The sequence below is a fragment of the Siniperca chuatsi genome, linkage group LG11 (genome assembly GCF_020085105.1).
Source record: "Siniperca chuatsi isolate FFG_IHB_CAS linkage group LG11, ASM2008510v1, whole genome shotgun sequence".
Lineage (NCBI taxonomy): Eukaryota > Metazoa > Chordata > Actinopteri > Centrarchiformes > Sinipercidae > Siniperca > Siniperca chuatsi.
This window is the reverse complement of record NC_058052.1, coordinates 26665173-26681732: the sequence shown is the minus strand read 5'-3', so window position 1 is coordinate 26681732 and position 16560 is coordinate 26665173. Positions and strand designations below refer to the sequence as shown.

Below are 16560 nucleotides of genomic sequence, written 5' to 3'. Positions count from 1 at the left end.
TACTACAATTAACCAAAAAAAGGAGGATAGAATTTCTGCAATTCAACAAAAATAACCGACAACAAATAAAAAAGGGTTATGGACACTGCAGCCTATGCAACAATAAGCATTACATATAGCCGCAAGCAGCAATTCTGGGTTCGAGCCAACACAGACTGTCAGAAGTTTAAAGCTTTGGATCTGGACCTGGTCAGTGTGGCCTTGACGTGACAAAAGCAGTGAAATCTCCCTTTTTTTTTTGCATTTTCACAAATAGAATTTAGAAAACAAACAATTTCTGATCATAGTCTGACTCGTGTTATGCCACGCACATGTTTTGCCCTTGTAGCGCCCCCTAGTGGTCCATTTGAATGAAACTTTCAGGGTATGTTTCAGGTCCCTATGCGGACATATCCTGGAAGTTCAGTGATGATTGGCCCAATGGTTGTTGGCTTTGAGCTATTTATGTGCTGAGCCACGCCCCTTTTGAAGTCCACTGGTCAATATCTTGAAAAGTAAAGAAGATGTCAACAAGCTTTATACAACTTTTGATAATCCACCGAAAATCTGGTAGCAAACGGACCTACGGGTTTAGGAGGAGATGCCAAAAGTGTGTTTTTCAAAAAAAAATGGCGGAAAATCTAGTTAGGCGGACTTCTGTGGTCCAAGAGGCGGTTTTGTAGCGCGCGCTGAGCTGGACTTAGTGTGAGGGCCTTAATTTGCGCTCATGTTTCTGTGGAAGCGCATGCGCATCATTTCCCGTTACTGGGCCAAACTCATTCCAGCTCACGGGAATCTGAGCCGAAGCGGCAGACAACAACTAACAATGATAACAATAATAATAATAAACCAGCACAAACATATTAGAGTTTCTTGAAGCCCTAATGAGGTACATAAATCAAACAGCCCAAATCTTTAAATACAAACGACGAGGCGTGCGCAGTTTGTACACGCAGCAGTTGTAGGTGTGTGTGTGTGTGTAGAGAGTGACAACACCTGCTCACCTGTCGGGACGGGCCTCCTTCAGCTTCCGCACGGTGAAGTCCGGCTCCTGCTCGCTGCCTCTCCGTGTTTAACTACAACTATCTGCGACAAACTCGCTCCTCTAACACGTTTCAATAGTTAGGAGTCGAGAATGAGTTGCAACAGTTGCAACAGGGATTGTTAAAATGGCAGAAAGGCCGCGCACGCGCAGGCAGAGGTCACCGCGCGCACGAGCAGCTCAGTCAGACCCAGCATGCAACATTATGGGTGTGTTTGATTTGCTTCACTTAGCGTGCACGTCGGGTGGTGCATTCAATCCGTGATTGTATGACGTCAACATTCCCGAGCTCTACATCCACATTAGCCAACAGTAGCATTGTAACTGAAAATAATAATAATATGTCCAATTTTCAATTAATTAATAGCAAACATATTCATTTGTCTAAAACAGATAGTTGTACTTTTTTAATTATTTTTGTAGTTATATGAATAGTATCAGTATTTTCAAGGCCATTTGGACTATACGTTAATTGTAGTTTAATTGATTGAAATGGTATTTTAAAAAAACACAATCTAATTAATTTTGTAGTTACAGGAAACACTGAATTGTCCATAAGAGTTCATTTATTGTCTTTGCTGCAAAAAGGGCTGTAGATCTGTGTGCCTCTTCAGCACAATAACTTTTGAAAGGTAATCAGTTCCCTGAGAGTGTTAATAAGGGTTGTACCATTTTTAAAAAAAAGGATTAGTCTGAGTGAATATACAGAAGTTATAGTAGTGCCCTAGCACATTTGCAAAAAAGTGGTCCACGTTTGCTGTCCCCACTCTACTGTTCACAGACTGCTAATGGTGGTCCGCCTGGGCCCCTTGAGACTCTGGTCCTGGGTGTGGCTGCAGCCCTCCATCCCCAGCTGCTCTACATGTAATAAATACCCAACCTACTGTGTCTGTCGCTAATGGACCGGAATTCCTGTGCATTCATATTCTGATTGACACAGCTTCTTACAGAGCTGAAAAACAAAGTGGCCTGTGTTTAACAGGTGCCACTTGCCTTCCTCGTTGTTCTACAAGGTGATTGTGTTTGTTCCGAAAATTGGATGAGAATTGATTTCAGCCTCATAAAGCCTTCCTGCAACTGTTATTTTAAAGACTAAATGAATGCACATCAACATTTTTTGGAGAATACAGTAAGTTGTTTAATTGACTTTTTTGGACTATTTCCAAATCATTCCACCAAATTTGCTTTTTAGCTGCAATGACTCCTTAAAATAACGTAATGTTATATACGAGGTTCACATGCCTGAAGATTATTTAATGTCATTGTTCAGTTATTTGGTATTTGGATAGCAGTAGAAGTTTCAGAGGGTAGTATAAGTAGTAATAGACTCAAATTGAACATAAACTGACTCATCAGCCAAGTTGCTCGCAGGTGAACACATCCACCTGAGTCCTACAGGATGAACTTTGTCTCTTTGTGTCTGGTTTACCTTTTGTTTCTCCTCATGCAGCACCGGATAATGCGGTATCACAGAGTGCTCAGCCGGCCTGATGTGACCTCTCCTCCTCATACCAGTTGGCCAAAGATAAAAATGTGTCAGAAACCTCAGATGACTCTTTCTTTATCCGGTCTCATCTCTTTGCTCTTTACGTTTCCTTTGGCTTGGTAACCCCGAGGTCGGCAACATTAACTCGTAAGGTCTTATCAGGCCTCGCCTCCGATGACCTCAAACTTTCTTTAATCGTTTATGTCACCTATCTGTCTTTTCCATATGTATGCCAGTTCTTCTCATCCTTGAGAAATAACACCACATACAAACAGGTGATTTAACAGTTTTTAATCATAACTTTTGTACAATAGATTTTACATTTTCACAAGCTAAGAAGTTAATGATGCCAGATATCAGAGGGAGTCTGCATCTCCAAAAAGCCATGTTTGGTATTTTTAAACAACAGATGGGATGGAGATGGACAGCAAACATATGTAACATCTTTAACTTTTTTGTCCAAAAGTGGGATCCTTACATCGGAGGTGTCCCTAGTTTTGAGGCCTTCTGAGCTCGGAGGAACTCTTCAAAGAAAGGTGAAGCACTGATCCACCTCAATAAACTTTACTTTATCTCATATTCCAGGGCCAATGAAGATATGACACTGGGATTCAGACATAAAATGATCAGATATACTGTAAGACACAGTTCTGAGAAATGTAATCAGTCCCAGTTAAGGGTTTTTGTCGTGTAGCAGCTCATAACATTTCTCTCTAACTTTCCATCCAAAATGCACACATCCAGTCTGTGGGAATTTTCCAACTTGCTCACGTCTGGTCAAATATACCATAAAAAAAGCCTTCATTGGTACTGTATAGAATGTATTTGTCTTCAAACATTAATTTATTTCCTTCTCAATCAGCATACAATGCCAATTTTCTTTCTTGCTCAACTTCTAGTTATTGTCACCATAATTATTTCAGCAGTAAAAAAAAAAAATTACCGTAACGGCACTGAACAGTCTTAAAAAATTTAAATATGAGCTATCCATGGCTGGTCCATCTCATTCACTTCAGCTCATGAAAACAGCAAAAAATTAGTAAAAGGTAGAAAAATAAGTTCAAATCTTAGCCAAAAAAAAAAAAAAATCAATACTATATTTAAGCAATGTCATAAATGGGGCTATTTAACTACAGTAGGAGAGTTACATTGATATCCTCTTTCTCAGATGCAATAATATTCCATAATCATGTACATACTGGGAGAAATATACACATAATTTGTTATAAAAAAACAGTATTCTGGTTTATTCAATGTACTCTATGTTGTACTGTATCTGAATGTCAAAATAGCTCACAATGCTCTGGAATAGAATATCATCAGACATTTATTTGTCCAATTTATAGTTTCAGCCAAGTACATACAGTGCATATACCATGTTTATGCTCGGTAAATAACATTTAAGTTCTACTATACATTAATCATGTTTTGAGAAGCTACATAAACCCAAGCTGCGTGTCAGAAATGCTCCTGTCAGTGTCCAAATGGCTAAAGTAACTTGCTGAACATGCCGCAGCGATGTATGTAAACGTCTTGATCATGTGTTGTCGGGAAGTCTGTCAAAATAAAAAGCTTGTATTTCCTGTGGGGAGAATTCAAAAACCATATGCCTCCATCTGAAAAGCTGATGAAAACAGATGCGTCTACATCAGAGAGCTGAACGTGATTGCAATGCTGTGGCTAATTTTCCCAGCAGTCCTCGGGAGCCGACATACAGTACAGAATGCTTTGACGATTTACATACAGTACTTAGGTCACATGTCGCATGATTGCTTGAGTCGGGTTCATAAAAAGACAGAATTTGCTAAACCCCTCCCCCAAACAATGATTCTTTGATCGAAACTTGGCAACTGTGACTCGGCAAAGCAGCTTTTTAAGCTTTGTAGTGGTGTTCACGGGGCAACTAAAAAGAGCCATAGTCTGTATCCAACAAGCCTGAAGGGTGGTGTCGGTTTTTTCACCTTTCCACAACCATAAATGCGAGAGCAGAAGTGCAAGGAATGGGTTAAACACTGTGAGTTCTTAGCTGCTAATGTTAGCACACCTGGCTAAATGCCATTCTAGCTAGAGTAGTACAATAGCGTTACTTCCAAAGCCAAGGAGCGTATCATAGCTAACTACATTATTTTGTGTTGAGTTCCAAGTTATGTTAGAAAAAGCCTGGAACATCCACTGCGGGGCAGCCGCTCCAATGCGACTAGAGTCTCGGGTCTGTCCTGCTCTTTGTTGAGTTTGAGGATGTTTACCCAGGATACCGCTATCAAACCCATCCGTTAGTCCGCAAGCCGTTTCTCTTTTCTCACATTTGTGTTGCTTGTCCAAGTATGTTTTTGTATAAAACCATTTAAATGGAATTACATTATAATAAAATAACAGCCTAAGCTTACATTTTTCCTTATAATGCTGTAGTGCTAACTAGCTCTATCCTGCAATACAACAATGCTGCTCCTTTATTTCCATGTCTTCTACATGGGTCATCAAATGATGACTGTTTGCCTGGGATCTACATTCTAAGCTTTACCACTGCTTATATCGCGGTCCTGAGTTAGAAAGATTTGCATTCGATGTAGGCATCAAATGCGTAACACGATTCAGGGTTCTCATTTTCAAATAGGTCAGCTGTAGTAAGCTGTGTAAGTCAGCTGGAGAAGGTTTCCAATCAGCACACAGAAATCCATTCTGAGTTAGCTACAGTCGACAGTTGTTCTTTTAGCCGTCAAATAAATGATGGTCACCAGCAAAAATTCTGAAGTGTGCTTTTGTCTACTTCTATCTGAAATCAAAGGCCAATTATTCTAGAAATTACTACCAATTTCGAGTAGCGACTCTGCCACTTGGTATGGTAACCTGCATACATGCTACGCCAGAATACGAAATTTTACAGTTGTCATGACAGTAACTAAGGGCTTAGCAAATGGTCAATTTCAAGCGATCACTCCCTCCCCAAACACGCGTCGACAGTTTCACAATTGAGGCAATAAATCGTAATGCTGAACTGACAGAAAAGGATGCTTTGAGCTTTGCAGCAATGGAGGTGTGAGTTTCTCGTTGAATATACTCTACAACAGTAAGCCTATTCTTATTTCCTCAGCTCTTGTTTTTGTGGACGCAGTGCAGCAAAGTACATCAAAACTAAAAAAATAAAACAAAATGTTCAGGTGAAACTGCAGCAGCTTCTCTGTCACCTTCCACAGAAAAACACTGAACATGGCCCGGACTTCTAACAATTACAAGTATGTACAATCACTAATGAGTAGAGTGGATTCAGCCATCCACAGCAGCGTATAACCTACTGTCCTGTGATCTCTGAGTATCACTCTGTTGGCAAAAACCAGGTGTTAAAAAAAGGGAGCAGAAAGCCTGGCGCTGTGTGTGTTTTTGTGTGTGTTGTCTGAATGTGTGAAAATGTGCAGTATGTGTTTGTGGGTCTTTGCCTGTGTGCTTTTGCCTGCGGCGATGTGTGTTCAGTATGAGCTACAGTAAAGACGTTTTGGGCGCAGATGTTCTAACTTCTCTGATATTTTAAATTATTGGTGTTCACCCTGAAAAAAAAAGGCTTTCAAGTGAAGTAAATATCCATGTGGACCTTTCATAAAAATGTAAAATACCAGATCACGTCATTATCAAAACATACACAAACCACAGAGGAGACCGAATAACACCTAAAAGGCTGCCCAAGTGATAAAATGTAGCCGTTACTGAACTGACTGTGACTTTTAAGCAAAAGATCCCACCTATAGCCTCAACACACAAACAGACGTGGGTGAAAACTGATTTGACGACTCCGAAAATCGATGTTAATTTACATTGTGTGTACCTTTCCAAGAGCCACCAGCTGTGGTTTATTGGAATGTTGTCCTTGAGTATTGTCTCATTTCTGCCCAGGTGAGCAACACGGAAGCTTTACATCCCTTTTTTCCCCAACTACCCCAAGGCGAACACACAGCCAAATTGAGTTAACACGTATAGTAGATCACCGTTTTAGCACACAGCTGCAATGCAAAAAACAATAAAACAACAAAGCTTCTCAAAAATTCATAAAAAAATCAAAGTAGGAATCAAAAGAGAGCTAGAATCCAGAGGGAAATAAAAATACAACAGATGTTACTGAGAAGAAAGGATATAATTTCTTGTTTTGCCTTTTCTTTTATACAAATGTGTGTTTGTCAGTCCGTTGTAGTTTGTTGCTGTGAAGCGGCGAGGCTACAAGATGCCCGGCGAGGAGAGCGCCAGCAGGCTGCAGTACCACAGCCAGAGCAGCGGGGGCAGCAGAGAAGCCAGGCCTGCAGGCCGTCTGGAGACAGCCGAGTTCCTCAGGATGGTGTTGGACGTACTTGGACCGTCTATCTGAGGGTCCTGAGAGAGAGACAGAGAGGGATAGGAGAGAAAGAGTTGAGTATAGTAAAAACTCATTTTAACCCAGATTCACAGATGTACCACACAACCAAAAGTTGTTGTGTTTTCTGCTGCAAGAAGTCAATGACTGAAGTTGGACATGGTCCTCTTGCAATAAAGGTGAAGAGAAAAACTGGGGTACAAGTTTTTCAATATTGAAAATACACACAAATATAGTCCGATACGTAGTTTATGGGGAAAATAGTGAGCATGTGCCAAAATCTGACTTTAAAGCATATGCTCAATCTGGATTGTAAATAAAGGTTAGTGTATATCAATTTCCTCTTTCTCAATGTAAGATTAACCTCACATTGTCTTGGACAATATGTATATTCAGAGACAACTGGTTGCCCAAAAACCCCCAAAAAACAACAACAATAACATAAAATGCTGTCAAACATTTCAAGTATCAAGGGCCATTGTCACGTTTTTAGGTCTTTAGGTCTTTATTCATTTATGCATCACACATTGGAGAAAGCCATTTTATTTTTCAAAACCCTGGTGATTTGTTTGCCGGTACCCACTGGGACATAAAGGAGGACTTTAGGTTGCATTTTAATCGTGGCATACTTCAAGACATTAGGCTGTTTAATTCAATAATATCACCTATAAAAACTCTTAAATATATTCATTTTATATGACACAGTAGCAAAAGGTTGTTTTTATAACTAGAATGCCACAGTGGAAAGCTAAAAAGTATGTGTATGTGTATTTGCATGTGCATTTGCATGTGCCACCATGCATAAATATGTGTATATAGAGCTTCACCACCAGTCTTTGGCTTGCTAATAAAGCTGCAAGCTAACGGCCGGGTCATCTCCCCCAGACCTGTCCCTGCCTCTATTAAATGCCAGTCCAGTGCATAACAGCGCCTTATTATTGTACAATGACATTTACAGTGAACTTTAAAAGCCACCAGATAAGCAACAATACCATTTCGGGCTCAAAGGAACTACAAAGAACAGGAGTTTACAAAGGAGGCAGGAAAGATTGCAGTGGCAATCACTGTCAGAGGGAGGTGAGAGACTTCCATCAGCGAGGTCAGATTAGAGTTTGTGATTATTTGGTAACTCGAGCAATTGCCTTGTGGTCTTAAATACAATTGTTTTCTAAGATAAAATACTGAAACGGTTTGAGATTTCATCTCCCAACACAAGTTGTGTGCACAGCGTACCTATACCACCAATATATCATATCCAAAGGCAATGCAATATTAATATGCAGCTTGCAGAGTCTTAAAACATGCTTAAGACAGGCGATTTGTCACTATTTAAGGCATCTTCAATTTCTGTTTTTGCTATTTTGTTATAACTCTGTTAGTGCATTCAAGGATGTTAATTTGTTTGTTATTTGGCTGCCATACAGATACCAACTGAAACATAATTGTAACAAAGAAGTAAAAAGGTGAGGAAAGGTTTACTCTGAGTACCTCTTATAAGGACGTTTTGAGGGAACAGTAATTTAACTGACAACAATTGCTGCCAAAACAGTAAGATGGGGAGGTATATTCCTTGACCTGCCTAACCTTGAGTTAGTTGTTGTTATTGAATATCTTCAAATATTTTATCCTGTCCCACTCAAAGGCATGTAGATGTTTCAATTGATCAGAAGTTAAATTGGAAGTAGAATGTTATTTTTTGTCTAGAACTAAATTTCTTAACCATTTTATACACAGGACGTGATTTAATTGTGAATTTTACAAAATGAATTGTATTACATAATTGACAACAAACTTACCACACAGAAGACACCATCAACAGTTGAGTTAGACTTCAATTTCTGAGCCTGCAACAGAAAGATAAAAAGAATCGCAATCTGTGTTACAACCTAAAACATCCACACAAAACAGGATTCAAATGACAAACAGATTTTATATTAATAAAGTTTCAAGGCTAACTCATTTCCTAATGCTTGCATGGTACATCACAACACAGCAGCATTTTAGAGCTTTGACAACTGTCACACTGAGACTGAACTGAAAGTCGACACGAGGATGTGCAGTAATTCATTTGCTCTGATTAACAATCGATGGAACAATCTAAAATCTAATTAGACTGAAAATATTCTGTCAATACATTTACACAACAGGTACAACAACACACAGACATCAGTGTTCAAACACTGTGACTAAACTTTAAATAAATATCACATTCAATCTGTACGTTTATGAAAGCTTGGTGCTGATCTGATCATAAAAGCAGATTGGAAACTAAAGCTGAATTGGAAAAACTACAATAACCTTGGAGAGTTTACCCTGAGAGCCTGTTAAACTTTTAAAGCCTCTGATATTTTGACTCGGAGCAGAAGAACAGCGAGGCTTAGAGGAACAGTCAAACTCAGACTCAGATTTCATCTCAGATTTATCATACAGTGGCTGTTGCATGCTCAAACACACTGTCTTTGATTCTCTCTCGCACGCACACACACACACACACACACACACACACACACACACAAGCACATTTTCCACATGTGTAAATGAAGGTTAGAGGCTGCTCTGTGAGGACAGCAGTAACTGATGCTTTGATTGCTTGACTTTTCATGTAACTTACTGCGTACTAATAGTGAAATATTAACACATGTGCTGTAATTTTTGTCAGTGTCTTCCAAAAGGACTCATATGACTGTTAAACAAATAACAGCTCAACTGAGTGTTTTCTGAAAAAACAACATTTCAAAAAACAAACAATTTGACATTTCAGATTACGGAAAACTAAAACACTTGTAGCCCTTTTCCCCACAGATGTGCTGGCTTGGCTCGACTCGGTCAGCCCAGCGCGGCAGGGATTTGCACCTCCATTACAACAGGGCCACCCGCTTGAAGGTGTGTCTTGAGCGAGCGAGCTAGAGAGAGAGAGCAGCGGCGGTCGAGCAAGCATGAGAGTGAATGAAGAGAGGGAGCAGCGTTAGCGAGAACAAAGCAGTGAATTCGAGATCGTTATTTTCTTAACGTTTCACGGCAGTTCTGTTCCAAAGCACAAATAAAGATGGCCACACCTCCGCACAACCCTGCAGGTAGGTGCCACATTGCCAGATTTAGTGTGAATGCAGCCGAGGCGCACACAAAGCGGCCTGTGTGTGTGTGTGTGTGTGTGTGTGTGTGTGTGTGTGTGTGTGTGTGTGTGTAGCTCAGCCCGGCCCTCGGTCAAACAGACACACAGACCTGCAGCCGACGAAGCCCATCTGATGTCACCACAACCTGCTTGGAGGCAGTCGGGCGCGCCTTGGCCCAACTCCGGAGAAGGTCCATCTTGGGCGTGGCTCAGCACAGCTCGGCGCGTTTAAACTGCTAATGGAAACGCAAATCAACGCAGCATGGTTTGACTTGCCGTGGCCAAAAGTGCCAGTGGAAAAGCCCTACTGGTTAAGACTAGGGAAATATCAAGGATACGGTAGACAAGACATAACATCCGCTCACCTACATAAAAGTTGGATGTGCTACACCCCCATCCACCACCCCAACTCCAAACCGTTACTTTCAGCCTACAAAGGACACATTACTTCCTGCACTGAGCAATGGGAGGGGACAAAAACCAAGCGCTGCAGAATTGTCCGAGATGAATAAAATTTCCACAAAGGCTGAGCAGGAAACTTTAATGTTTACTGTATCTAAAAATGTAATCATATACAGTACACCATTACAAGTTATAAAAAATATCGTAAGGATGAGGGAATCTCCACACATCAACCAACTCGGAGCTCAAACTGACGGGACAGCTGAGACAGGATCTAGAGTGATGAGGTCAGGAGCACTTGCTTATAGTTAAGAGCTTTTTAGAAAGGTGCAGCAACAAACGTTTCGACATAAAGCATGTCAACTTCAGAGTTTACTCTAAGGAAGACATGGCTTATGCACCTTATTAAAAATCTCTAACGATAACCGTGACCATATTACTCCAGTTTAAAATTAGTGAGAAAATACAATGAAGTCATGAACAGAAAAACGTACAAATAAACGCATCACATTGGTAATCTTCATTCTCTCCTCTGTGTCTTTACTCTTCAGGTACATTTCTAGATATACCAGAAGTGATTACCACTTGTGTTGATTGCAAGCCCACGATGAGTTCATTTGCTGATTTGCAGCGCAGGCCTTGTAATCAACATCTGAACATCTCATATTTTTGTTCTGTATTTGGTAAATTAAGCATCTGATTATGAGTTTGATTGTGCAGGAGTGTGTGGCTTAAGAGACGATTCTCTTCTGTGCTTCTAATGACCTGCATACTGAATGTCTGTATTCAGGATGGATGCTGTTAGTGAATGTAACTCCAGTTTTGACTTCTGGGTATTTATGTGTGTGTATGTGTGTTTTCTCAGGCTGTAGGTGTGACAGAATAATAAATGCCTCCAGTATACAGTGTCGTGAATTCAGACCAAAAATAGGGATGTACAGGAAGTAGCGGGCATGGTAATACAGAAAGTGAGAAACCGTATTCTGTTATTACACCTTTGCTTCAGCACTAAACAGAAAAAAAGCCAAAGCTCGGGTGGAATGATATCTATAAATCATGGTGTATTTGCAGGCCACTGCATAAAGATGCAAACAGAAGAACAAGCCAAGAATTCCAAGCATGGAAACAGAAACTATAAGTGGTCTGAGGAACACAATGACTAAACACAACTCATCATCAGTTTGTGTTTCATGGTGAGATCCCATCTGTGTTTAGAGTCATTGATTAGATGTGTTAAAAGTTTTAAACATTTTCACATCTCAGACAGAAATCCTGAGAGCACTTTGAGTGTTTCAAAACAAAACATTTGGAAATTTAAATTATATGAATGTGAATTTAGAATGTAGATTCCTTTTAGAAGTAGGGCTCCATCTGCCACTGCACTTTTTTTTTCCTGTTATAATGTCTCCACTATGATTCACAACAAATTCAGCAGTTTAGAAGCAGATTTTTAGAAGTCTTGTCTTGCTGAAATAAGAGATCAAATTTATGGTGCATTCTGGATCTGGATCCGATCTGTGATCCAAATGTAAACAAAAGGGCCATGCAACTCCCAAAATGACCACCACTCAAAACACAAGATTAGACCTGCCTTTCACTTCTAAAACTAATTGGTATTTTAACACAAAGACAACCACATCACTAGACAACTAAATATAAATTATCAATATTTTTTTTCCTGATGCATTAAAAGGTTTGTTTATATCCATATATAACACCTGCAGCAATTTATCCATGTTTTCGCACTTTAGTGCTTTAGTACTGTCTAGACATGCAGGCACATTCAATTTTATTTTGCCAAGGTCTTTACATACCCATCTCTTCTTTCTGATTTCTGAGGTTGATGGATACAGTATCTTTCTGCATGGGTAGATATCACTGTTTTTCTTTCTAATTTGGGTGAACTGACCCTTTAAATTAGATCACACTAATACTATGAAAGCTTTGCTTGTGATTACATGCATATGAAAACCATATAAACCTTTGAATACCTTATAAGTGTCCTATAATATTAAATAACTGCAATGCTTGTTGCCAGTTCAAAAAGATTTGGACGTCAACAAATTCAAATATATATTCCTGCCGCGTGTCCACGTGTTTTGGATTTGCCTAATACCTGCCTGTTCTGAAAAGTCACATTAGCATGTGGTAGATTTCCATATTTGTCCAGGGCATTTCTTGCCTGCTTTGGAGTCAACTATATTCATAAGAACAGGCTGATGGAGCCCTGGGGCGTGTAGTAGACTGTATGTTGGTGTGTGTGTGTGTGTGTGTGTGTGTGTGTATGTATGCATCTTCGTTCTGGCACATGTGTATATATGTTGTTTTATCTGTGGTTGGTTTGCTGTGGGCCCAGCCAGCTCTGTTGTGTGATGAAAAAGGAAAAGCAGTGCTTGTAGTGTATTCATTTCCTCTAAAAACCAAAGAGGAAGAAAATGAAGAAATCTTCTTCTCACTTGCTATATGTTCACATCACACAAAGACAATGCAGGGAAAAAAGAAACCAAACTAGAGTCCACAGCCATGCTAACGGCTCTGTGATGCAGTGCTTTGAGTGAAAAGTCAATGTTACTCGAGTTTATGACAACTTGTTACGTAACGCTGAAACTCAACCGTGGTGTTCTGTTGGGCGATGCAGTGACTTAAACGGTGAGTAAGAAAAAGTAGAAATAATATGTAATTTGTTAAGCTATGAGTAGAGGGAAAGTCCGCTAGCCGCAGGCTAATTTATGCAGTGTAAAATGCCATAGGCCTAAGCTAATAATGGTGACTAGAAAAAGAAATAGTTTTGTCTATGAACCTTGAGAGTTATATTTCCCTGCACCGGCCCATCGAAGCTTTGAATATTTGCTGGTAATTCTCACTGAAGCTTCGAAGCCCCAAAAATGGTATTCGGGACAGCTTACAGTCAAAAACGCTGTCTGAACATTTCACAAAGGAGTCAAACTCAATTTGAAAACATTGACATAAGGGAAGATGGAAGTCGCACACGTTTCAAGCTGTTTTTCCTCCAGTTCCTAAAAAGAAAGATCTCACTGGAAGCTGAGGAGCTTTCAGCTGGTTACACCTTTCACCTTTTGTTCCCCACTCTTTGAATCTTTTCTTTCAAGCCGAGGTAAGCGCACTGGACTGAACTGTCATTTGCTGGAAGTGGAGAGGTTCTAAGTCACTGGCTAATGGTTATTATTCTGCATGTGTGTGTGAAAGAAAGAGAGCGATCAATGAAAAGAGTGGAGTGAATCGTCTCACAGGCCTGTCCCCAGAGTGTGTCATTACAACAGCATAGCCTGCCTTGATGCCTACAAACACACACACACACACACACACACACACACACACACACACACACACAAAATTGCACTTGAAAAATGGTTTAACACAACTCTCTCATTAACTTGTATTTGACGTGCTATCAGAGCAGTGCCAACAGCACACACGCACCAGTACACCACCAAAACTCATTATCAGTACAGACTGTGTGTGTGTGTGTGTGTGTGTGTGTGTGTGTGTGTGTGTGTGTGTCAGCAAGTGAATGCACTTGCATTTGTGTGTATTTATGTGTGCAGGCATGAGTGTGTAATTGCATCTATCTACAATATCTGTCTGTGTGCCTGTATATATACAGTGTGTGTGTGTGTGTATGTGTGTGTGTGTGTGTGTATGTGTGTGTGTGTATGTGCACTTGTGGGGCAGTACTATTAAATTCTAGTTCTGAAAACAGCCATGGACATAAAGTTAAAGGTACAATCTGTAATCCAAATCTAAACAAAAAGGTACCCAGGTCATTAAAAGTACCAACATTCAAAACACACGATTGCAGCCTGCCATCACTTCCAAATTGACTGACAGGTTTTTTCACAGGTTTTTGTGTAAAAACACTTTGAAAGTGTTACAAACACTATGCTAATTTTCCGTATTCTAATGTTACAGAATATCAAATATCATTGCACTATACATAGATCACTATAGAACTAAGAGTAAATCTTTGTAACACAAAAAGATTTGCCACTTTAATCACAAAAATACAGCATTGTAAAGATTAAAAACTAGATTATCCAAATATACATAGATTTAGCAGTAAACTCATGTCTGTTCTTGATGGGTGGCAGATGTGGAAGAAGCTAGTAAATTCAAATCATTCATTTGATGACATCAGTGTTTTTGTATTATTTATATTCTGGTTCCAGTCGAGTGCCCAATTTACTGTGATTTTAGCAACTGACCATAACTCCAACTTTAAAACTGACAATCTGTAATGTGAAAGGGGTCGCTCAAAGTGACAAACCCACACAGAATTATTTCACGGCGCTGCATTTTCACTCAGCTCTACGGAGCATTTTAGCATCTTTAAGTTCATTGTTTTGGTTTTATGGCTTGCAGCTTTGGTTCATTATCGCCGCTCTCATAAACCCCATTTCCAGCTGTAGCGGGCAGCTGCTTTCAGTGTAATCGCTCTGATAAACCGAGCACCAAACTGCAGGTAGACAAAGTTAGCGACTAGCTGGTGAACATAGCATAAATACATAAAGAGCTATGTATTTGGTACCTTTAGCTGATGGTGGAGACCAAAACAGAGCTAAAATAAGAGTGAATTTAAACTTGGATTTGTCACGTAGCCAGAAACACATCTCCTAATGAATGCTAATGTTGCTTTGTGTCTGCTGGAGGTGTAAATAAGCAATTGTCTATTGACACATTTGCCATAACAATTTAATAAGGTGATAATAAGTCAATGTTGTGTTTAACTCTTGTTCTACTGCCCCCAAGTGGCAAAAAATCCAATTAATGCTGCTTAACAATTTCTGGGGTCAAAAACTGGATTTTGATAAGTGAATGGGGATGTTATTATTTCTGAGTATGTTCAGTTAAGAAACACACAAAGTGCTTGTTCATATGTTTAAATATTTGCAGCTTGGGACTTTAAAGCCATAGCATAGACAATTCTCTCCCATGCAGTAACGAAAACAATTCAGAAACTGCATTTTAATGCATGGTCCCAACAACAGTGTGGAGCATCGTGAACAATCACAACAACAAACATAAAATGTGATGTTTATAGTTAAGATTGTTGTTTGCAAAAATAAATGATTAAGGTGGATTTCAGTTGGGGTTTTTTCATGATTTTCTGTACTGTAAACATGGGTAAACAATAATTTAAGTGATTTTATGATGCTTCATTAGGTTGCAGTGTTATTATATGTGAAATGGCTCTCTGAGTCCCTGTCATTGCTCTGCAGGTAATGACAGTATTATCCCCACTTCCGCCGCGACCCAGGAGGAGGCCATCACCGGTGTTCAGGATTGCTGCTCTCTGTTTCATCAGCCACATAACTGTTGTTCCTGTAGAGCAGGAGTGGCTGCTCCAACTGAGAAATACAGTTTCAGAGTCTTATCAAGCACAACGGGACCGGCACACATGCAGGTACACAGATGGATCTATACACACGAGTGTGTCAACAGCCAAACCGACACACTGGCCAATCCAGATCAGGACAAATGCGGGAAAAAGACAAGTGGAGAATGAATGAGTGAGTCCTGGTACCTAACCACAAGCAAAAGAGTTCAAAGGAGTATTTTATAAATGTACCAATACTTTCATTAAATGATTTGCTGCAGTGAGATACAGCGAGACTACTGAGTAAAATCTGGAACTATTTTACATGCAATGATGACAAAAAATGTAACCAAGTTATCACAACTATTATGGAAAAGTTAATGGCAGTATTAATGGTTTATTTATTGTTTTTCATATCATTACAAGTAAAAAATTTTAGACACTATATTAAAGCTGCATTTGGCGATTTCTGACCACCACTACTTTCATATCATGTTAAACTGGCTAACATAGCAAACAGCTGCCTACTTGCACATCAAGCAGACATAGATTGACATTATCATCCCAATATTCATATTCATCCCAATATTCATTGGGATGATAATGTTGGTTTGGTCTCCATCGACACCTGAGGAAAATATCTGGCTCGTTAGATGCTAAATGTTCCACTTTCTCCACCAGCCACTTGTTAACTACGGCTTGTCTGTGGTGGTTTGCTGTAAACTGCTGTCTATGCTTTTGTATGGTTTTATGCATAAGACCTACATTTGCAACATGAACTCTTTGAACCCTAACCCTTTGTAGTATCTGATTCAGTGTTTTAACTTGACATATTTGATATTGTGACAATACTAGATAAACAAATGGA

At 39.7% G+C, this 16560-nt stretch overlaps 1 protein-coding gene and 1 long non-coding RNA gene across 7 annotated transcripts in view; both read right to left on the bottom strand.

Moving 5' to 3' along the window:
- LOC122884323 overlaps nucleotides 1–1236 on the bottom strand; it is a 40417-nt gene extending 39181 nt beyond the window's left edge. Inside the window, exon 1 of one of the 3 annotated variants that reach the window (XR_006379862.1) lies at nucleotides 984–1236. This is a non-coding gene — a long non-coding RNA (uncharacterized LOC122884323). The remainder of the gene's footprint in view (nucleotides 1–983) is intronic. The other 2 variants (XR_006379861.1, XR_006379860.1) reach the window with 2 other exon arrangements.
- A 1547-nt stretch (nucleotides 1237–2783) lies between these two features.
- The window catches only part of gfra1a (gdnf family receptor alpha 1a), a 104231-nt gene continuing 90454 nt past the window's right edge, over nucleotides 2784–16560 (bottom strand). For all 4 annotated transcript variants that reach the window (XM_044213762.1, XM_044213759.1, XM_044213761.1 and 1 more), the window contains 2 exons: nucleotides 8640–8687; nucleotides 2784–6863 (listed from right to left, as the gene is read on the bottom strand). In XM_044213762.1, coding sequence (XP_044069697.1) covers nucleotides 6711–6863; nucleotides 8640–8687 — 201 coding nt within the window. In that variant the 3' untranslated portion in view covers nucleotides 2784–6710. The remainder of the gene's footprint in view (nucleotides 6864–8639; nucleotides 8688–16560) is intronic.